General features: G+C 39.2%; 1 protein-coding gene across 2 annotated transcripts; it reads left to right on the top strand.

Moving 5' to 3' along the window:
- The first annotated feature begins 343 nt into the window (after positions 1–343).
- On the top strand, positions 344–24,279 carry LOC134347009 (neuroendocrine protein 7B2-like). 2 transcript variants are annotated; one of them, XM_063048985.1, is made up of 6 exons: positions 344–469; positions 797–1,022; positions 9,929–10,078; positions 11,858–11,970; positions 18,496–18,549; positions 23,414–24,279. In XM_063048985.1, exons 2-6 carry the CDS (start codon positions 824–826, stop codon positions 23,528–23,530), a joined length of 633 nt encoding a protein of 210 aa, XP_062905055.1. In that variant the 5' UTR covers positions 344–469; positions 797–823; the 3' UTR covers positions 23,531–24,279. The 2 variants fall into 2 exon arrangements, with proteins under 2 accessions (XP_062905055.1, XP_062905053.1); XM_063048983.1 differs by having other exon boundaries at positions 366–501; positions 23,414–24,265.
- The last annotated feature ends 136 nt before the right edge of the window (positions 24,280–24,415 follow it).

Raw genomic sequence — 24,415 nt, 5'->3', positions numbered from 1 at the left:
TAGATCCAGCCGATTTCCATGAAAAGGAATATTAGAGTACATGAGTTTTACAGTCACGAATACAATGACCCAGGCTGCCATTTTGTAATCGGGTTTTCCTACAGAGGCTGCAAAAGGCTAATTACCTCTCCGACATTACTTATGCCACTCGGTGATGACCTGAGATTAAGCAGCATTGACTGAATGTTGCCCTGATAATGAAAAGGCAAATTGTCCCTTTGCGAAATTTATTGTAACAGTCTTTCAGTAACGTTGCACGCATCCTTTCCTTCATCTGTCATTGGTGTTAACAGCCTGAAATCCACTGCAGCATCTGGTCCTCTAAGGTGGGTGATGTCATTGCCCTGTTGCCAAGGCAACAGCAATTAAGTTATTCACGGCAGATAAAAGGAGAGAGCACAAACAGCGAAAATAATACCACCATCTGTCTCTGTAAGGACACATTTGCCAGACTCTCAGCGACTCAAAGGTAATTCTTGTCTCAGTGAGCAGCGCAAACAGGTAACTCTTAGCATATTTACATCATACAGTGCGTGAAGACTGGCTGTTTAAAAAAAATGTAGCACCTGTTTCAAGTAAATGATTTTGAAGATAAAACTGCAATGCGTTTGACCATTACTGTTCTTTAGTAATATTTAATGTGCTAATGCTTTATACTTCGACTGCCGATTCGATGTTCGGTTCCATATTTTATTCGCAGTGCTGTTTCTGCTTTGCTCCATTTGGATTTTGTTTCGGATGCATGCCGAAAGTATAAGAATTCTCCCACTGACTGCATTTCTCTTTCCCTGTGCAGGGTGTCACGTCTTTGTTATCAGCTGCCATGTTCAAGACGGTTTTGCTGACCCTGGTTGGATTGGCTGTGGCTTCGGGTCACAGCTCCCAGGATGCGGACAAGGTCACTGATGCAGACATCCAGCGGTTGCTGCACGGAGTCATGGAGCAGTTAGGCATTGCTCGGCCTCGAGTCGAGTATCCGGCTCACCAAGCTACAAACCTGGTGGGGCCACAGAGTATTGAAGGTAAAGGGTTCTGACATATTCTGTGCCTGGATGGTAGGAATATTCCGTTTATTTGGATCTATAAAGTCAACCCCAGAAATTATTGTGAATCCACCATTAGGTAAAGTATTAGACTTCTTAATATGGAAATCAAAAGAAATTAAATTAGTTTTAAGCTGAAAAGGATGCCATAAGTGCATTCCTAATGCCGTCGAAATACTGTTCCAAGTGCACCGTAGTGACACCATATAACTAATATTCTATAGAGGCCTGGTCTTGGTCCCTACCCCTCATCTCTATTCATCTTTTGATTAATCAAATAGCTTATTAGCTGATATACTTGACTGTACCTTTAAGTCTGACCTCAGAATTTTTAAAAATCATAACAACTTCAGGCAGAAAAGGAGGCCCCTTGGTGGTTTTATTGATATTCTGGATCGAATACATGGTTAGGTAAATGCTGACAACTAGTAAACAAACAGAAATAATTTGCAACACACATAAAAGTTGCTGGTGAACGCAGCAGGCCAGGCAGCATCTCTAGGAAGAGGTGCAGTCGACGTTTCAGGCCGAGACCCTTCGGCAGGACTAACTGAAGGAAGAGTTAGTAAGAGATTTGAAAGTGGGAGGGGGAGGGGGAGATCCAAAATGATAGGAGAAGACAGGAGGGGGAGGGATGGAGCCAAGAGCTGGACAGGTGATTGGCAAAAGGGATACGAGAGGATCATGGGACAGGAGATCCGGGAAGAAAGACAAGGGTGGGGGGGGACCCAGAGGATGGGCAAGGGATATATTCAGAGGGTCAGAGGGAGAAAAAGGAGAGTGAGAGAAAGAATGTGTGTATAAAAATAAGTAACAGATGGGGTACGAGGGGGAGGTGGGCCATTAACGGAAGTTAGAGAAATCGATGTTTATGCCATCAGGTTGGAGGCTATCCAGACGGAATATAAGGTGTTGTTTCTCCAACCTGAGTGTGGCTTCATCTTTACAGTAGAGGAGGCCGTGGATAGACATATCAGAATGGGAATGGGATGTGGAATTAAAATGTGTGGCCACTGGGAGATCCTGCTTTCTCTGGTGGACAGAGCGTAGATGTTCAGCAAAGCGGTCTCCCAGTCTGCGTCGGGTCTCGCCAATATATAAAAGGACACATCGGGAGCACCGGACGCAGTATATCACCCCAGTCGACTCACAGGTGAAGTGTTGCCTCACCTGGAAGGACTGTTTGGGGCCCTGAATGGTGGTAAGGGAGGAAGTGTAAGGGCATGTGTAGCACTTGTTCTCCTTACACGGATAAGTGCCAGAAGGGAGATCAGTGGGGAGGAATGGGGGGGATGAATGGACAAGGGAGTTGCGTAGGGAACGATCCCTGCGGAATGCAGAGAGAGTGGGGGAGGGAAAGATGTGCTTAGTGGTGGGATCCCGTTGGAGGTGGCGGAAGTTACGGAGAATAATATGTTGGACCCGGAGGCTGGTGGGGTGGTAGGTGAGGACCAGGGGAACCCTATTCCTAGTGGGGTGGCCCCCACCGCTTTATTTTCACCATGGATGTCCAGTCCTTATATACTTCCATCCCCCAACAGGAAGGTCTCAAAGCTCTACGCTTTTCGGATTCCAGACCTAATCAGTTCCCCTCTACCACCACTCTGCTCCGTCTAGCGGAATTAGTCCTTACTCTTAATTATTTCTCCTTTGGCTCCTCCCACTTCCTCCAAACTAAAGGTGTAGCTATGGGCACCCGTATGGGTCCTAGCTATGCCTGCCTTTTTGTTGGCTTTGTGGAACAATCTATGTTCCGTGCCTATTCTGGTATCTGTCCCCCACTTTTCCTTTGCTACATCGACGACTGCATTGGCGCTGCTTCCTGCACGCATGCAGAACTCGTTGACTTTATTAACTTTACCTCCAACTTTCACCCTGCCCTCAAGTTTACCTGGTCCATTTTCGACACCTCCTTCCCCTTTCTAGATCTTTCTGTCTCTGTCTCTGGACACAGCTTATCCACTGATGTCTACTATAAGCCTACTGACTCTCACAGCTATCTGGACTATTGCTCTTCTCACCCTGTCTCTTGCAAAAACACTATCCCCTTCTCGCAATTCCTCCGTCTCCGCCGCATCTGCTCTCAGGATGAGGCTTTTCATTCTAGGACGAGGGAGATGTCTTCCTTTTTTAAAGAAAGGGGCTTCCCTTCCTCCACTATCAACTCTGCTCTTAAACGCATCTCCCCCATTTCACGTACATCTGCTCTCACCCCATCCTCCCGCCACCCCACTAGGAATAGGGTTCCCCTGGTCCTCACCTACCACCCCACCAGCCTCCTGGTCCCCGGGACATCCCTGGTGTTACCGTATCAGTGGAAGTGTCCTGGCACTGGGATGTGCATACCATCACAAAGAAGGCATGACAGCGTGACTACTTGCTTAGAAGTTTGCGTGGATTTGGCATTACACCTAAAACCCTGACAAACTTCTATAGATGCACAGTGGAGAGTATCCTATTTGGTTGCACCAAGGCTTGGTATGGAAACACCAGTGGCCAGGAACAGAGAAAAACTACAAAAAGCGGTGGATACAGCCCAGTCTATCACTGGAAAAGCCCTCCCCACCATTGAGCAAAATTTCTGTGCTGTTCTGCTGGGCTTGCTGTTCATCAGATATGAAATTTATTTTAGGGATGGGAAAGGCCTGTACATCCCTCTGGAAATCGCAAATTCTTGACACTTTTATTATGAGACAATTTAGACCTGTTTCAAAGTTGGAAGCAGGAATTTTTCCTGGAAGATTACTGAAATGCATCTTGTTATCCAGCTTGTGACTCAAATTGGTGAGGGCACTACCACCACTAAAAATCTACCCATTTTATCTGCTACATAATAAAATTATGATGTGTATGCTACCTCACAAGAGAATACAGCCCTAACAGGGCAGCCACAGTAGTGTAGCAGTTAGCACAAAGCTATTACAGCTCACGGTATTTCCAAGTTCAGAATTCAATTCCACGCCACTCTGTAAGGAGTTTGTACCTTCTTCTCATGGAATTTGAGAGTTTTCAACAGGTACTCCAGTTTCCTCCAAAGATGTACCGGTTAGAAGGTTAATCGGTCATTGTAAATTGTCCTGTTATCAGGATTGTCATGGGCTGCTGGGATGGTGTGGCTTGAGGGGCTGGAAAAGCCAACTGTGTGCTGTATCGTTAAATAAAAATAATCTGAGTAGAATCTTTTCGTAACACTCCTGGGCCTCAATTCTAATTTTAAACCTAAGTGATTTAGTTGGTGGTTTCATAGGTAAATCTGTTTTGCATCTGAATAATACTTGTTCTGTTTATGTAAACAGTCAATTAGGATTCACAACTACTTAACCATTATCACCAGAATCAGTTCTTGCACTTAAGGCTTTAAAATGATTATCTAATATCTTCAGATTTTTCATAACCTGAATAAGTAGCTGGCTTCCCTCAGCACCTTGGTGGTGGCATATGCCCGTGTGTTCTTTCTTTTTCTTTTTAATCTTTTTATTAATTTTTCAAAATTATAAACTCAATAACAAAGTTGGTACAAAGAGATTGGAAAAATATTCATCAGTATATATAAAATGAATTTTAAGTAACATAGATATAAAAGACTTCCAAACTCATAATGAGATTAAACATTAGAGATTAAACATTAAACAAAAAAGAAAAAAAATATATAAACCAAAAAAAACCCCAAAAGAAAAAGAGAAAAAAAAACCCCAAGAAAAAAAAACAAAACAGGGCTAGACCAACAGCTTGTATTGTACACGTTCAATAATGTCATTAACTCCGCTCCTCTCATCATATAATTTAAGTTTGGAAAAAGGATTCGGGAAGGTCAGATTACATCATATGAAAATGTTGCATAAAAGGTTTCCAAGTTTCTTTAAATTTAACCGAAGGGTCAAAAATATCACTTCTAATTTTTTCTAAATTTAAACTTAATATGGTTTGAGAAAACCATTGGAATGTAGTTGGAGGATTAGTTTCCTTCTAGTTCAACAAAATAGATCTTCTCGCCGTTAAAGTAACAAAAGCTATCATTCGACAGGCTGAAGAAGATAAAGATCTATGTTCTACCATTGGCAATCCAAAGATTGCCGTAATAGGATGAGGTTTTAAATCGAAGCATAGAACTGTTGAAATAATATCAAAAATGTCTTTCCAATATTTTTCCAAAAGAGGACAGGACCAAAACATATGAGTTAAAGAAGCTACTTCAGAATGACATCTATCACAAGTAGGGTTTATATGGGAATAAAAACGAGCTAATTTATCTTTGGACATATGAGCTCTATGTACTACTTTAAATTGTATTAAAGTATGTTTAGCACATATAGAAGAAGTACTAACTAAATGAAAAATTTTATCCTATTTCTCTGTAGGTAGGGAAAGTTGAAGTTCCCTTTCCCATTCATTTTTAATTTTATCAAATATATCTGGCTGTAATTTCATAATTATATTATAAATTATTGCTATTAATCCCTTCTGCAAAGGATTAAAACCTAAAATTTTATCAAGAGTGCCAGAAGGATTGGAAGTCGGAAAGGTAGGCAACGTAATACTTAAAAAATTTCTTGTCTGTTCTTTTGCCTGAGAATAAGTATTGCATGAGATATGGCAGTATATCTTCAGTAATAGCATTTAAAACTGAAAATCCACATACCCAACAACATCATCCATTACACTGTCAAAAAGTGAACTCACTCTTCCCTCCAAAATAAACGAGATTTTTCAGTATAATCCATTCTTTAGTACATGACTTGCAATTATATGGAGCCAATCACAGCCATGGGATGTGGCAACATGCTTTTTGCCCATTGTCATACATTCTGAATTATAGTCATTGAAACATAGAAACCTGGCATCCAATTGCTTTTGTGAATTTGCAGGAAGTGGGTTCCGTTGGCAAGGCCAGAGTTTATTGACCAGCCTAAGTACCTTGAAAAGGCATTAGTCTGTTGCTTTCTTGTAAAACTGCAACCCATCCATTGGAAGTTCTGCTGGCCTGAGGATAAGAGAATGAAGGAACAGTGGCAAATTTTTGAAGTTAGAATAGTTTTGATTTGGAGAAGCTGCAGGGGATGGTGTTCCCAAGCATTTGCCACTCTAGCCTTCAAGTCAGTAGAGCCTATGACGGTTGGCTGACATACAACAAGCTCCGTCAGTCATAAGAACATAAAAATAGGAGTAGGACATTTAGTTCCTCAAACCTGCCCCAACTATTCAATATGATCAGAGATCATCTGTCCCAGGACTTATTTTCCCTTCTCTCCCAGTTCCCTATTGTCCTCAATGCCTTGATTTTACAAAGCTTTATCTATTTCTTCTTTAAATACTTTCTAATGATCCTGTCCCGACAACCCTTCAAAGCACAGAATTCATCATAATTATATTTAATCTATTTTTAATTTTAATTAATGATATGGATTCAAGGACATTGGGGATAACCACCAACTGCTTCCGCCACTCTTCTTCGAAGTACTCCTCTGAGATCCTTTACACTTCGCATTAATATCTCATCCAAGTGACAGCACCTCCAACTGAATACACAGCAAGAAAACACGGCAATATTCCACTGCACTCTGACAAACCCACATGGATGACCATTTACAAATCAATGGCACGTGTGATCCCTCTCTAACTCCTTCCTCCTCACTGTCCAGCAGTTCTGTAAATGTTACCCATCCTATTCAGGCCATTATCGCTATTAGGATCCCCAGTTTAAACTACCCTATTGAAGGTGACAACAGAAATAACCTTCTACTCTTAAAATCTGCCTCCCCTGTTGCACCACTGCAGGCTACTCTGTTTAAGTTAATTCTACAAAATGTGAGATCCCTTTCAAACAAGACTTCCATCTGAAATGATTTTATTATTTCTATAGACTTTGATTTTATATTCTTAACTGAGACCACATTAAAGCCAATTGAATACAGCCAGTTATCTGAACTGTGTTCCCTTGACTATAACAGTTTCAGCCTACGAAGGCCTAGTGGCCAAGGTGGCAGGCTGGCCACACTGTTCGAAAAGCATTTTGGGTGTAATCCACTGTATTGTAAACAATTTTTCAAGTTTTGAGGTGTATATGTTTAGATGTGGTATGGATCTTGTTCTCTCTTATCATTTATTGCCCTCCTATATCCAATGCCTGCTTTCTCTCGGAATTCTCAAAATTCTTATCTTCTGTTATTTCAACTATAACAGAGTTGTAATCACTGGTGATTTCAATATTTATGTTAATGACCTCTCAAACGTGAACTCTATGGCAGCTGATTTCATGAACTTACTCGACAGCCTGGATCTTGCCCAGTGTGTCACTGAGCCTACGCATTGACTTGGAAATAAATGAAAAAGGGTGAAATACTATTAATGTATCTCTGTCTGATATCACCATCTCTGATAATTTTTGTGTACATTTTGATGCCCCATTGCCTGTAACCAAGACCACAAAAGAATTTACAGTTAAAAAACAGTTACTTGATGCTGCAACAAAACTTAAATTCTCTGAGCTAATTAGTTTATCTGAATTCCCATGTGACCTAAACTGTTCAGTAAATGAAATAGTTGATTCTTTCAACAATGACTTGACAAATATATTAAACACAGTGGACCCACTTGGGGTTATAAAGAAATCACTTAGTAAAACATCACCATGGTTGAATTCTGTCCGCGAAGTCAAGAGATCATGCAGAGTAGCTGAGAGAAAGCTGGGATAAGAAGTCCACCGTAATATTTTCAAGGAAAAACTAGGCTCTTCTAATGCTGCTGTACACTCTGCAAGAAGAACCCATTTTCCCAAGATTATTACAGAGTATAGCGCCAATTCAAGAATATTGTTCTCAACTATAAACTGTTGAACCCTGCCCCAACTTGTAACGTCCTCAGTCAAGCACTTACCACAAAATGTGAGGAATCTGCAATATTTTTATCTACAAAGTTACTTCCATTAGAGTATGGCTACAGATGCTGATAACCTCTATAGCCAATCTTGTAAAACAATGGCAACAATGTTGAAATTTGTAAGTAATATCTGATTCAGAACTCTAAAAGATTGTAACAAAGAGTAAACCGTTTACTTGCTGTCTCAACTTTGTCCCTATCACACTTTTTAAGGACTCTCGTAATATCAATTCTGTTAGGAAAATTTTTAACAGTCATCTGGATGCCTTCAAAATTGCGGCTATTAAACCCCTACTTAAAGCCAAATCTTGATGGTGAGATGCTAGCTAACTACAGGCCTATATCAAATTTTCTTTTCATGGGCACAATTCTTGAGAAAGCCATTTTCAACCAAATGAATAATTTTCTGAAGGAGAATAATACTCTAGAAAAGTTTCAGTCAGGTTTTAGAGCAAACCACACAGAGAGACGATCCTTACCAACATCTCAGAGACCTCGGGCTCAGCACTGATGCCAACAGAGTCTCAGTTCTAATTCATCTAGACCCAAGTGCTGCCCTTGACACAATTAACCACATTTTCCTAGATCGCCTTGTCTCTCTGGTAGTGCCTTTAATTGGCTTCATTCGTATATCTGAGAGAGAACATTTTTTGTCTTGTCGTGGTGACCCTTTTGCAAAGAGATACGAATCTAGTAATTGGATGAGCAATAATTTCCTAAACCAAAATGAAGATAAAACTGAAATACTTTTGTTTGGTCCCAAAGCCAAAAGAGATAAACTTCTTGATAAACTTGGGAACTTGGTTCCCCTTGTAAAGGGGGAGTAACAAACCTGGGTGTCATCGTTGATTCAGATTTGAATTTTAAATCCCACATTAAGAAAGTGACCAGAGCAGCATTTCTACACTTAAGGAATATTGCAAAGGTATGTCCATTTTTGTCATTTAATGATGCTGAAGAACTATTTCACACCTTTATACTGAATAGACTAATTATTGCAATGCACTTTTTACTGGCCTTCCAAAGCAATCTATTGGCAAACTTCAACTCATTCAGAACTTCACAGCTTTTTACTAACACCAGGATGAGGGAAAATATCACAGCAATCCTAGCTGCTCGGTGTTGCCTTCCTTTTTCTTTTAGAATTGATCTTAAAGCTATCTTACTTATTTATAAAGCTGTTAGTGGTCTGGGACCAGAGTACATCACAGAATCATTTTTGTTTTATAATCCTGCTCAAACTCTCAGGTCTTCTTCTGCCGGTCTCTTAAATTTAAACAATCTCCCTCGAAAGATAATTGGCAGGTCAGCTTTTTTGAACTATGCTCCTAAACTGTGGAATTCAATACCTAAAACTGTAAGAGATGCAGACTTACTTGACATTTTTAAACACCAACTTAACTAACATTTTTTTGTCTTCTATTTTCATTTTTATTTTATTTTCATGCTTACACTTTATCCCGTTGTAAAGCACTTTGAATTTCATCATCTGTATGAAAAGTGTTTTATAAATAAGTTATTATTAAAATGTTTGAAATGAAATGGTGAAAAATGAACATACTGTGAAGAAGTGTTAGATGTGTTTTACTTTGCAAGAGAGCATTTGTACACGAAAGAGCCATATGTTACTGGGCACATGTCAGCAACAAAATAAAATCATGTTCCTTTAATTTTTCCCAAAATTAATTGTCAAGAACAGTATGGTCAAATTCTTCAGGTGATTGTTTATAAGCAAGTGCATGCATCTGCTGGTACAGAAATCACACTTCATCATCAGCTTCTTCTGCATTTTAATATGTTTCTTCAAAAATAATTTGTTTCTTTGCTCATTCCTCACATTTTCTTCTTTGGTCTCTGACCTTTGAAGACTGAATTGATCTAAGAAGAGGCTTGAGGAAGTGGAATTGGTTCTGGGAACTTCATTGAGCTGGGTCTAGCTTTCAACACAACATCTCAGACTCTAAAGGCGCTGTATAAAATCAAGGTGTTTTTTCTTGTGTGGTCTTTAGGTGGCGCTCATGAAGGGTTGCAGCACCTGGGCCCCTATAGCAACATTCCCAACATTGTGGCTGAGCTCACAGGAGATAATATTCCAAAGAATTTCAATCAAGATCAAGGCTACCCAGATCCACCCAACCCCTGTCCACTGGGGCGAAAAGGTAATTCACACTGCTCAGGGCTGCTTCTAATTCCAACACAACTGTCTAAATTAGTAATTGGTTTATTATTGTCACATGTGCTGAGAAATGTGGAAAGCTTTTTTTCACACATCATTCCATATAGCAGTGCATTGAGGCAGTACAAAAGAAAAACAAAAATGCAGAATATAGTGTTATACAGTAGTTGCAGAGAAAGAATAGTCAAACATTTATGATAATTCCCAATTAATGTGCTTTAGTGAAGCATCATATTTATGTGTTGCTCACCCTAGCAATGTTTGTAAGAATAATTTACTGCAGTTCATTCTGGATTTGCACGACTGAATGTTTGTTTGGATTTACAAGAATGAAATTGATTGATCTATTGAGTAATGTTGCCCTGAATAATATCCTTTATATTTAAAATAAGTCATAAAGTGGCTGAGTTAGTTTCCAACCAATCAACCTAATATGGCAAATGTTGTTGATGAAATATGATATTGAAAATTTTGAGATCATTCACCTCTTGTGCACAAGATAGTAAAACAGTGTATTTTTTAAATGATGGGAAATATTGATGTTCTAAAAGATATAAGTGCCCTGGTACACAAATCATGTTTAAGAAAAGCAGGAGTAAGAAAACTAGAAATTATCAACTGTAGTAGGGAAGATACTTAGATCTCTGTTGAAGGATGTGATAACAGTATAACTATTAAAAGATGGAATTGAACCCCGTTACTATGGATTTATGAAAGAAAAATCATACTTAGCTAATCAATTAGAGATTATGAAGGAGCAAACTAGAGGGTGTGGTGTATTTAGATTTTCAGAGAACCTCCAATGGGATCTCTCAAAGGAGCACATGAAGTTGGGGATAAACTACTGCCATGGATTGAGAGTAGGTTACCAAATGGAAAGCAAAGAGTAGGATAGGTCTTTGAGGTTGTTTGGATATGACTAGTAGAGTACCAGATGGATTAATGCTGGAACCCACAATGAATATAATAAGAATTTTGTAAGTTTCAGTTGGGGAGAATAGTTCCCTTAGCTGAGGAGTCTGGGACCAGTTTACAGCCTTGAATAAGGTTTGGCCATTCAGTACTGAGAGTGTTTATAACTCAGCACTTGGTGAACCTTTAGAGTACTCAGCCATGAAGGAGTGGATGCTCAGTCAGTGAGTTCATTGAAAATAGAGAGAGAGAAATTTCTGAATATTAGATTAATCAAGACATATGAAGACAGTGTAATAAAATGGGACAGAGATAGATCAGTTTTGATTATGCTGAATGGTCAAGAAGGCTTGCAAGGTCAAGTGACGTTTTCCTTCTCCTGAATTTTATATTTTAACCAACAGTCTCGGGTTTAAAAACTGAGCTCCCTACTCAGCAGCCCTGTAGGAATTACTTTCAGTTGAATGCAGCTCTCCAATACATTCTGAATGACATTTTGGATGGGAAATAATTCCTGGCATTGTCAGCAAGGTTCAACCCCGACACATGTATATTCAGTGGCCACTTTATTAGGTACAGGAGTGGAACCGTAGAATCTGGTGTGGTCTTCTGTTGCTGGCACTAACCATCATTCCATGGTCAAAGTCACTTAGATCACAGTTCTTGCCTATTGCAATGTTTGGTCTGAACAACTGAACCTCTTGACAATGCCTGCAACACGATTAGCTGATTAAATATTTGTATTAATGAGAATGTGTACAGGTGTAAAGTGGCCTAGAATGTAAATAAACTGAGTTTAAACTGGGATCCACTCACAAGAAGATAAAACAAAATATATGATTGTTTTCAGCTTCTGACGGATGCTTGGAACACATTCCTGACACAGCCAAATTCAGCAGTGAATACCAGAGCAATCAAAACCTATTTAATTCAGAGCATAAATATCCGGCAGGAGGGAAATGGGTAAGTAAGAGAAAGAATTCTGTTTCCATTTCAATCCAAATTCTGCCTAGTCGTTGCAATGACTCACCTTTTCGCAGTACATAATTCAGTCAATGTACTTGGCTAAAACAAATTAATTGTGGTTTTGAACCTTTCGATCCAGTCCACAGATCAAATTTTGTTTTATTTTTATTGTTTATTTTTATCCTCCGTGAATGTTACGATTTTTCTCCTTGGAAATTTTCATTTCGAGGATTTGATGGGCTACATCTGCTGCATTATTGTTTAGCACTATTGTTAATACCTGGTGGAAGCTGATCCATAAAAAAAATTAAAAGGAACAACTGATGGATAGGGAACTTTCAGAGTCTGGGTTAAAAGTGAGAACGTAACTAAATAGAACAGAAGGAAAGTAATACTCACAAAATGCTGGAGGAACTCAGCAGGTCAGGCAGAATCAAAGGGAAATAAACAGTGTTTTGGGCCAAAACCCTTCAACAGCCAGAATAGAAGGCAGAAAATGTTGCTGATGCAGAGCAAATGACTCAGTATCTGAAATGCAATGTATCTTAGCAAGTCATTATTAATGACTTATTAATAATTTGTAATACATGGGGAATAAAACAATTGACTTATCATGGGTTAATCTGTAAAATTACCCAAACAAATCAGAATCGGGTTTAATATCACCAGCATATGTCATGAAATTTGTTGTCTTTGCAGCAGCAGTACAATGCAGTACATAATGACAGAAAAAAAAAACTGAATTACTGTGTGTGTGTGTGTGTGTGTATACACACACGCACAAAAATAAAAATAAAAAGTGGTGGGGTAATGTTCATGAGTTCAATGACCATTCAGAAATCAGATGGCAGAGGGGTAGAAGCTGTTCCTGAATTGTTGAGTGTGTGCCTTCAGGCTTCTGTACCACCTTCCTGATGGTAGCAACGAGAACAAGGCATGACCTGGGTGGTGGGGGTTCTTAATGATGACATCGCTCCTTGATGATGTCCTGGATATTACAGAGACTTATGCTCATGATGGAGCTGACTGAATTTACAACTCTCTGTAGATCTGCAGTAGCCAGCCCCACCACCCCGCCACCAGACGGTGATGCAGCCAGTTAGAATGCCCTGTATGGTACATCTGTAGAAATTTGCGAGTGTTTTTGTGACACACCAAGTCTCCTCGAACACCTGATGAAATATAGCCACCGTCGTGCCTTCTTTGTAACCGCATCAATATTTTGGGTCCAGGTTAGATCCTCAGAGATGTTGACACCCAGGAACAGTTCAATCAGCTGTTTGAAGTGGCATGAATCAAGTTACAAAGTAAAATTTGTTTGAAAATGAAGACTCTTAGAGCAAAACATACATTTTTCAATTGAGTTGGGTGTTGAAAACAGTTTCAATTCAACCTTATGGTCAACAATACATATAGTGTAAACACAGGTTCCCTACACAGGTCATCCTCAGTATGGATGCCCCCACCCCAGGGCTATGTGCTGAGCCACTACCGTACACTTTGCTCACACACAACTGCACAGCTAAACACCCGAGTAATCACATTGTCAGGTTTGCTGATGACATGACAGTATTGGGCTAATCACCAACGAGAGGAAGTGGAAGAGCTCAAGGCCTGGTACCAGGCAACTATCCTTTTCCTCGATGTTGGTAAGTCAAAGGAGATGGTTATCCACTTCAGCAGAACTCACAACACTCACACCAGTGTCACATAGTGGAAACTGTGAACAGGGAGTGCACATCTTGCATAAACTTTCATGGTCCCAGAACACATCCTACACCATCAAGAAAGCTCACCAATGCCTCTACTTTCTGAGGAGGGTGAAGAGAGCTGGGCTATGCACAACAATACTCATGCCCTTCTACAGATGCGTAGTAGAGAACATTCTTAAATGCTGCATCACTGCTTTGTATAGAAACTACACTGCGACAGACAGGAAGTCTCTACAATGGATAGTCAAAACTGCCCAATGCATCACTGGCACCAGTCTACCTGCCATCAAGGACATATATACAGAAAGATGCTGGAAAAATGCCAGTAACATCATGAAGGACCCACCCACCCTGCTCCTAGACTGTTTGTCCCACTCCCATCAGGGAAGAGGCTATGTAGCATCCACGCCAAGGTCACTAGACTCAAAGACAATTACTTTCCCAAACTGATCAACACACCCACTAAACCTCCACCACCATTATTTTATCATTTCCTATCACAGTCACCTTATGTACAGACATTCCTGTACCCAGTGTCACTTCATGAACATACCATCTATGTATACAAGCTATTTTATGTATTTATATTATGGTGTTTTTATATTATTATGTTTTGGTTCTGTATTGATCCACAGTAACAATTATTTTGTTCTCCCTTACATTTGTGTACTGGAAATAACATTGAACAATCTTGAATCTTGGAGAAGAAACATTGCAGAATACACAATAAAAAGCCATCCACTTGTTATTCTTCTGGCCTCTGGCAGCTTTCTTAAACTTCACTATTATGCAGGCATTGTGACTCCTCGCGGTCTTTCCCTCGGCCTCACACTGTTATTTCAAACTCAAGTGCAATGAAAAACTTGCTTGCGGCAGCATCATAGACACATAGTATTAGATAAGCCTCACTTCATCAGGTCAATAGAAGATATGATTTCTCTGGTTCTGCTCTCTGCTCTCGACCATCTTCACAACTGGGAATCATACGTCAGGCTGCAGTTCACTTTCTACAGTTCGGCATTTAACAAAATCGCCCCAACCAAATTCACCTTCAAGACCTGGACCACTGTAGCTCCCTCTGAAACCAGATACTTGACTTACTTATTGACAGACCTCAGTCAGTGAGGATAGGTAACATCTCCTTCTTGCTGATCTTTAGCACAGGTGCATCTCAAGATGTGTGCTTCGGGCCCTATTCTACTCTTCATACACGTAGCTGTATGGCTAAGCATAGCTCCAATACCATTGCTGATAGTAAAATTTGCTGATGACACTATTCATATGACAAATCAGATGGCAATGAGTTAGTTTACTGGAGAAGATAGGATACTGGTTGACTGGTGCCACAGCAACAACCTCTCACTCAATGTCATCAAAATTAAAGAGCTAATTGTTGACCAGGAAGGGGAAGGAGAGTAAGCCAGTCTACATTAGGGGATTGGTGGTGACGAGAGTCAGCAATTTTAAATTCCTGGATGTCCCTCCCCAACAACAGTAGTGTCTAGGAAGCGTTACCTCACGAAGGCAAAATCTCTCATCAAAGATCTTCATCTTGTAGGCTATACCATCTTTTTGTAACTACAATTGTTGAGGAAATACAGAAACTTAGAAGTCCCATACTGCCAGGTTCAAGAACGGCTACTCCCCTTCAACCATTCGGTTCTTGAACCTACTGGTAAAACCCTAATCACTACAGTTTAGCAATACTATGACCACTTTAATCAATTTACACTAAAACAGACTTTTTTGTTCTAATTGTGTTATTTCTTTTAAAATAGTATATAATTAATGTTTTTCTTGTGAACATTGCTTATCTAACGCCATGTGCCTGCAATGCTGCTGCAAGAAAGTTTATGTGATCAAAAAGATGTTATAGGGTGCAACTTTGTGGAGAAAGGAAAGCTGGTGAGGACAGGGTAGGAAATTCCAGAGCTTTCAGTCAGTCAGCGTTGTTGATCACCAAAATCAGTAGCCAGAAAAGTTCAAAACAGGGAGAGCAATGAGATTTGTGAGAACTGTTGAGGTGGAAGAGATGACCATGGATATGTTTCAAATCAAATAATGAACATTTAAAAAAATGAGACATTACCCATGAGAAGACAACGTGGACCGTGGGTATGGTGGTAATATGAGCTGAAAGGTTTGGATAAGCTCATGCTAATGGTAAGAGAAATGGAAGATAAAATTCACTAAAGAAAACATTGGAATAGTTATATCTAAAGTTAACTACAATATGCATAAGCATATCAGCAGAAAAGTACTGTAAGCTGCAAAGGCTTCCTGTTTCCTGTTCTTCTTTTCTAAACTGTATCTTTATTGCTTTACTGGCTTCTCCATCGCAACATACTGTATATGAACTTGATTTCCCTTACTGCAAGTTTTTACTTTTTTTTGAACTGTGTAGGCCTGACCAGTTAGAAAGGTGTATTCCCATCAATGAGATCCTCAATTAAGCCCTATGATAACTGGAATTAAGACATTTGTGATAGAAAATATTGGCTAGAGCCTGAGATTTAATGGACTAGGAACCCAGACCTTCTGGTCAGGATATAACTACAGTATGTAATCCTGGCAGCACATGGTATCAATGGACTAGTTAAATGGGCACAAAGACAGCAAGTTTAATTCAGAACAGAGATGTGAAGAAACATTTGCTTTGGAACCAAAGCAATGGAAATCATTATAAATGGTAGGATACTCAATAGCACAAAAAATGGAGTGATCATAGAGTCCATGCCAGTTGAAAGGTGCTGGTGTTCAGAGGATGGCCTTGTATATGTATCACGAAAAATCAACATGTAGATAAATGGCACATTGGTATGGACTTCAAGATAAGCCGAGATACATACTACAATCATATAGGGCCTGATTTTTGGGCAAATGGGTTTGTTCTACAGAGATAGCAGTCTGAGCCCAGATGCTCTATAGAGTTTAGGAAAATGCAAGCTGATTTTTATCAAAATGTACAAAGGGGCTTGGCAGAGTAGGAGCCGGATAATGTTTCTCCTAGCTAGCATATAGCAGTCACAGTCGCAAAATGAGAGGGTCAACCAAATCTCAGGACAGACATGGGAAATAAGTTCCTTCATACAAAGAGCAGTAAAACTTTCAAATTCACTACTTGATGACTGTGAAGGCTCAGCAGCTGAATAAATTTCAAAGATACATTACTTATATTAAAAAAATTATGGTGTTTGCATAAATGGCATTGAGATTCAAAAGAAGTCCTGATTCTAGCTTATTTCTATTTCTTACGTTCCAAATAATCCCTCCAGGCTGCAGAGTATGTAGATAAGGTTGCTAAGAATGAATGAAACTTATTTGCTATTGGACAATACACCCAACACAAGAAAAGGGAGCTCTTGTTAGAATTGTATTAAACATTCAATTAGGGTGCTGAATAGAGTCCTCATCACCATGTGCCAGGATGGAAGCAAAGCACTAGACAAGGTACAGAGGAGACTTGAGGATGTTGCCAAAGCTGGAGTATTTCGGGTATGAGAACAGGCCATCTAGACTAGGTTTGTTACTTTTAGAATGAAGAGGACTAAGGGGGCATTGAAAAGAAGTTAATGATTTCAGGGCTTAGATTTTAGTTTATATAGTTGGTAGTAGCCAAAAAATTTATTTCACTCAGTGAATGATGGGGTCTGGAACACTCTGCCTGAAAGGGATATTGGAGGCACCAATCCTCAATACATTTAAAAAATATTTAACTTTTTGTGTCATAAACCAAGTATGGAAAAGGTAGGCCAAAGAAAATAAAGGTTGTGCACTGGTGTAACAGTTAGCGCAATTGCTTTACAGCACCAGCAATTACTGATCGGGGTTCAATTCCCACCATTGTCTATAAGGAGTTTGTACTATGAACCATGTGCGTTTCCTCCCACATTCCAAAGATGTATGGTTAGTGTTAGCAAGTTGTGGGCATGCTATGTTAGCACCAGATGCATGGTGAAACTTGCAGCTACCCTCCACACAAGATTTGCTGATTTGTTTTGATTTGACACAAATGACGCTTTTCACAACATTTTAATGTTGTTGTGACAAATAGAGCTAATTATTTAAATATACTATTATGCTGTCGATATCTACCATGAATTTCCAAGCTAGTCTTAGTCAAGTATCGGGCTTAGTGGCATTGATATTACACAGTTTAGAACCTTGAATTCTGTTCTCTTGGTAGATAAGGGTTTAGCCCTTGATGTTTCCACTTGCCTACGTGGGCACAATGGGAGCTGGTGTGGACCCAGTCCCGTCAGTCCCAACGCAGGTCCTGGGGCTATAAGCCAGTAGTTCGAACTTCTGCATCAGTGCACTGCCTTAATATTAGTAGGTTTCTAGTTTCTTTAGTGATATTATGTCATTATTCTTAGCAATACTTGTAATTCAAAGATTTTTATGTCTTTGGGGCAAAAAAACTTATTTTGCCACAAAAAAAAATCACATTTTATGTCAGTAATAATAAATCTAATTCTGAAAAAATAATGCATTCTGCCAAGGTGACTTCAACTATGAGCGACAAGTGGAATTTTAAATAGGAAAGTTAACTAATGACATCAGCTCACCTGCTGTAGAACACAAAATTGCAGCAACTACTGTACTAGTTTGTAATGTACTGTGCTGTTGTTGCAAAGTTATTTTATGTGAATCATACCATGTATGTATGTTTATAATACACTTGAACTTGAGCTATGCTAACTTGCAATAACCATAAGGAACAAAGAAATTCCCTGATTTTACTAATTATTTATCATGTTACAGATATTGAACTGTGAATACATTTAAACATGTCTAAATTTCCTCACAGAACAAGAACATGATGTATGGAAATATGAAAAGTGCAGCAAGGAGGAGAAAAAGGGTAAATTTTATTTAAACCGTCCTTTCTGTTTAGAACATTAGAAATGAAAGCAGTTAGGCTCAAGTCAACACTCGAGTCTACTCAGTATTTATAAAAAATCATGACCAATTCATAACTCTGTTTCACTTTCCTGTTTCCGGATACCCTGTTAGTCTATTAATCAGTCCTTAACATGCTCAATGACTGGGTTCTCCAGACTAAAAATAATAATTGTTAATTCTTGGTGAGGACATTTCTCATAATGGATAAGCCACTGGCCCAATCTTATTGAATGCTTTTATAAATATTCCATTTACTGACCCCATTATGATTTTCTGCATTTCAAAGATATTTATAGACATCAAAAGTTTGAAAATTAATTAGTTACAGATTTTATTAAAGTCCAAAAGGCTACATTGGACCATAAGGATTGGTGAGTTAGTGTTCTAATCTGGAGATTTGTTGCATTATTAAATTAGGATTGTTTCAATGTAGAAGAAAGGTAATAGGTTAAATCCTGGAAATTATAGACAAACAAGTCTTACATCAGTGGTGGGTAGGAGAGGGAAAGGAGTAGGCAGATAGTACAGTGTACCCTTGGGCCATTCATCTCAATAATAAGTATACTGCTTTCAATACAGTTGGAAGAGATGACCTATCAAGGGAAAGCCACAGCGACCACATCCCTGATACTTAGGCTGATTCTGTAGTTCAGAAGTGAAGGGGATCAGAGGAGTAGTGATGACAGCAGATTTAATAGTTAGGAGGACAGGAGATTTTGTGGATGTGAAAGAGACACCTGGATAGTATGTTGACTCCCAGGATGTTTCAGATCAGATCAACAACATCCTTAAGGGAAAGGATGAGCAGCTAGATGCTGTGGCATATATTGGTACCAACAACACAACTAGGAAAAGGGATGAGGTCCCAGAGCGAGAATATAGGAAGCTAGGTAGAAAGCTGAAAAGTAGGACATTTGCTGCTTTCTGCAGACAAATTATGAACATGCTTTTGGCAACTTAAATCACAAATTTCAGATCTCCAATAAAATTATGTATGATCACATGCTTGGAATTTAAGGAAAATGTCTTCCAGTAATCAATCACTATACAGTATACAAATAAAGTCCTAGCAGAATGTAATTTGACTTCAGGAGGCATAGTACGGAAGTTTTAGTCCCTTGAAAATTTTGACAAAATGTTGGGACAGAGTTTTATCTTCTGCGAAAGCAGCAAGAGATTTTAAGCTGTTTTTTAAACTCAACTTTTAACTCAAGCTAAATTATTATGGTAATTTAGTTCTTTTTCATTACTTCTAATCTAAGGTAATTACAGAATTTACCTTTATCTTTGCTTCTTAATCCTCCATTGAAATCAGTAGGGTTTCAAATTCAGCATGATCCAGCCTCCTATCTCCTGGCAAGGAGGATTCATCAGACTCGCAGGAGAAGGTTTGGAGGAGCACACAAAAAAGACACCTGGTTGGTATTTTACCTCCCAGGTGCTGGAGGCAGTGATGTCTCTCATCAGGTCCACAGCATTCTAAAGGGGGAGGGTAAGCAGCCCGAGTCATGGTACATATTAGTACCAACAACGTAGGTAGGAAACAGGAGGAAGTCTTGAAGAGAGAATATGGGGAGTTAGGTAAAAGCTGAAAAGCAGAACCTCCAGGGTAGCAATCTCTGTGCCACCTGCCAGTGAAGGTAAGAATAAGATGACTCAGCAGATGAATGCATGGCTGAGGAATTGGTGCAGGGCACAGGGTTTCAGATTTCTAGAGCATCAGGACCTCTTCTGGGAAAGGTATGACCTGTACACAACGGACTGATTACACCTGAACCCAAGGGGGACCAATATCCTTGCAGACAGGTTTGCTAGAGCTGCTGGGGAGGGTTTCAACCAATTTGGCATGGGATGGAAACCAGAACAGCGGGGCTGAGGATAGTGCAATTGGTATACAGTACTGTGCAAAAGTCTTAGGAGATATACAGAATATATATATCAATCCATCAATCCTTCCTTACATTTAATCCTAAGACTTTTGCAAAGTACTGTATTTGTCAATATGGAATGGGGAGCAAAGGCAGGGTGTGGGGGAGGTGGCAGAGTGCCAAAGGAGGGGGGATGGCATGGGTGCAGACCCACCCAACCCTGAGACACCACGCAAGGTCATTGATTCCAAACCACTGGTTTACTGGCCATTACAGAATGTCTCTCTGGTACTTCCTGCTCCCTCTCCTCTGCCTTTCCCTTTTCCCAACCATGATTCCCCTCAACCTGCCCCCTTCCCACTCTCAGTCCACAATCAAGGCACATATCAGAATCACATTCATCATCACTCGTGTCATGAAATTTGGAGGTTTTGGGGCAGTACAGTGCAATACATAAAATTACAGTACTGTGCAAAGGCCTTAAGCACCCTCGTTATATATATGTGCCTCGTTATACAGAAGTGTACAAGTAGATGCAGTGTGTAGTGAGACTGAGGAAAAGGCAGGCAGATGATCAGGCAAAATTGCAGTCAGTGGGATGAGTTGATTATGTAACATGGGGGCAAAATCGAAAAGGGTAATGAATATAGGACTAAAAGTGCTATATTTCAAAAGCACACAATATATGGAATAAGATAAATGATGTTGTAGCACAAATAGATTGGCAGGTATGACATTGTGGGCATCACTGAGCCATGGCTGAAAGATGATCATAATTTGGAGCTTAACAAAGAATACACATTGTATCAAAAGGACAGGCAGGTAAGGCAGAGGGATGGGGTAAAAACACCCTGATGGGAGTTATATTCAGGCCTCCAAGCAGAAATCAGGATGTGGGAAACAAATTACAATAGGAGATAGAAAAGGCAAGTACAAAAGGGCAATATTATGACAGTAGTCAGGGATTTCAGTATGCAGGTAGATAGGTACCAATATGCAGGTACCAAGAGAGAAAATGTGTAGAATGCCTACGAGATGGCTTTTTGGAGCAGCTTGTGGTTGAACCCACTAAAGAAAAGGCAATTCTGGATTGGGTGTTGTGTAATGAACCAGATTTAATTAGGGAGCTTAGCTATAGGAACCCTTAGGAAGCAGTGATAGAATATGATAGAATTCACCCTGCAGTTTGAGAGGGAAAAGATAAAGTCAATGTATGAGGGAGGCACTAGCCACAGTTGATTGGAAGGAGACACAATCAGGGATGACAGCAGAAAAACAATGGCTAGAGTTTCTGGGAGCAATTCAGAAAGTGCAAGATAAATACATACCAAAGATGAAGTAGTATTCTAAAGGAAGGATAAGGCAACCAGTGGCTGACAAGGGAAGTCAAAGACAGTATAAAAGCAAAACAGAAGGGCACACAGTATCACAAAAATTAGTAGGGATTTAGCTGACTGGAAAGTGTTTAAAAACCAGCAAAGGGCAACTAAAAAGCCGTAAGGAGAGAAAAAATGAAATATGAGTGGAAGCTAGCCAATAATACAAGAGGATACAAAAGGTTTTTCCAAATATCTAAGGAGTAGAAAGGAGACAAGTCAAAAGGTAGTAATGGGTGGACAAAGAAATGGGGTGGAGGAACTTAATACACAGTTTGCGTCAGTCTTCACTGTGGAATACACTAACAGAATTCCAAAACTGCAAGTGTCAGAAGGCAGAAGTGAGTCTTCTTGCTATTACTAAGGAGAAGATGCTTGGGAAGCAGAAAAGACAGAAGGTAGATAAGTCACCTGGACCAGATAGACTACACCTGAGAGTTCTGAATGAGGTAGCTTAAGAAATTGTGGTGGCATTAGTTATGATCTTTCAAGAATCACTAGATTACTGAGGACTGGAAAATTGCAAATGGCACTCCACTATTTAAATAGGGAAGAAGGCAGAAGAAAGGAAATTATAGGCCAGTTAGCCTGAATTCAGTGGTTGGAGAGATGTTGGAGTTCATTATTAAGGATGAATTACATGGAGTCACATGACAAAATATGCCAAAGTAAGCATGGTTTCCTTAAGGGGAAATTTTGCCTGACAAATTTGATGGAATTATTTGAGGAAATAACAGGCAAGATAGGCAAAGGAGAGTCAGTGAATGTTGTTTATTTGGATTTTCAGAAGGCCTTTGATGAGGTGCAGCACATGAGGCTACTTAACAAGAGTCCATTGTATTACTGTTGCAGGAAAGATACTAGCATGGATAGATCGGCTGACTGTCAGGAGGAAAAAGTGGGGATAAAGGGGACCTTTTCTGGTTGGCTGCTCATAACTACTGGTGTTCCACAAAGGTCTGTGTTTAGACCGCACCTTTTCATGTTAGATGTCTATAATTTGGATGATGGAATTTTTGATAGCTTTGGCACCAAACTGATACAAAGCCTATTTGAAGCTTTAGATTTAAAACAATTCTTTTCCTGCTTTATCATAATAATATGAATGTCCCTGTCAGAATAATGCAAATTTAGCATCCAGACTGGTTAGAAATATCCATAGGTTCCCACCTACCCAAGATGCTCCAATAGCCAGAAGATACTACAATATACTTTGAGATACTTCAAGTGTCAAGGGATTGGAAATGGTTTTCAAGAAAGGCACAGGAGATGAGGTCCATGTGCAAGATGGAGTCTTGAATATGCTTGTTAGTTTCTTATGAGATCATCTTGATATTACAGTTGAAACTTGTGATAGGAAACACTAAACTGCTATTTATTGCTTAAAATGCCTGCTAACATTCATTCAAACCATTTCTAGCAAGTTTCACCTCCATCATTAAGGTGGTCTTGGTAGAAATTAACATTTATATTCAAGATCACATTTTCAGCACCTAGAGCTTATTGCATATTATTAATATTTCAAAAATATTATCTCAATAATAGGCAGCAAATACTAAAATGATGCTTAAATTTCCAGAGCTTGAATCCATACCTGCAAGGGAAGAGACTCGACAACGTCGTTGCCAAGAAGTCAGCTCCTCATTTCTCTGAAGAGGACAAAAGTGCCAATGAGTTTATCATTAACCAAATTTAAAGTATCTCGACTTACTGTGTCAGATATGGATCAATCATCACATCTCAATTCAAAGCTTTAGTACTCACTGTTGATACTTAGATAGCAAATAGAAAATCTGGCTGTTGCATGTTTCTGGCAGTGGTGGCAGCTTAAGTTTAAGAAATAGTGTAAGAGTGCCTTGATGGTTGCACAAAGGTTAATCACTACAATTGTAATACAAGTCTAATTTAAAATTAAAATTAATGCACCCAGAACTTAATGAAGCATTAAATGATTTTAAGCATAATTTCAGCAGTCATCCCAATATTTGAAATTGTATTGCCAGGATTTGCAGATTCAAATTCTAATAAGAGCCTTGGGTTAACTGAGACAATCTCCAGTCCAGACCCTTGCGAATACTAACACTTTCCCATCTTAATAAGTGCATCCAACTTTCATTTTAATAACAAAAAAACAATGAATATATATTAATAACAATCAAGAATTTAACTGTGTACCATATTAGTATTTAAAATGGTTACTTCTTTGAGACAAAATACTTCTGGTAAAAACAATTTGTAGATAGATACTTGACACCCATATTGATAAACCATGAAATACAGAATACAATTTCTCTGACCATTATTTATGCAGCTTAATTGTAAGATGGAACAAAAAAGAAATGGAAAAACACTGCTTCACAGTTCAGCAACTCAGTGATTAGAATGCCTAACAAATATTCTAATAACACCTCAAATAGACTAAAGCTAATTATTACTAAAAGTAGTTCATTCAATAATGTTTGAACAAGTGATTCTTAAACTTTAAATTTTCTTTAAAAGTGCCATTTTAATTGGCTACTGCAATTTAAGTTGTAAAGAGAACCCAGCAAACCACACTGTGAAAGTACTTCTTCAGTGTATG

This window comes from Mobula hypostoma, chromosome 5, assembly GCF_963921235.1.
Source record: "Mobula hypostoma chromosome 5, sMobHyp1.1, whole genome shotgun sequence".
In the NCBI taxonomy this organism is placed as follows: domain Eukaryota; kingdom Metazoa; phylum Chordata; class Chondrichthyes; order Myliobatiformes; family Myliobatidae; genus Mobula; species Mobula hypostoma.
This window is presented reverse-complemented; position numbering and strand designations above follow the sequence as displayed.

Bases quoted from the DNA above. Each gene is read 5' to 3' on its own strand.
- LOC134347009 (XM_063048985.1), top strand. From the start codon at position 824: ATGTTCAAGACGGTTTTGCTGACCCTGGTTGGATTGGCTGTGGCTTCG. The intron at 1,023-9,928 runs GTAAAGGGTTCT...TGTGGTCTTTAG, and splicing joins GGGGCCACAGAGTATTGAAG to GTGGCGCTCATGAAGGGTTG. The intron at 10,079-11,857 runs GTAATTCACACT...GATTGTTTTCAG, and splicing joins CTGTCCACTGGGGCGAAAAG to CTTCTGACGGATGCTTGGAA.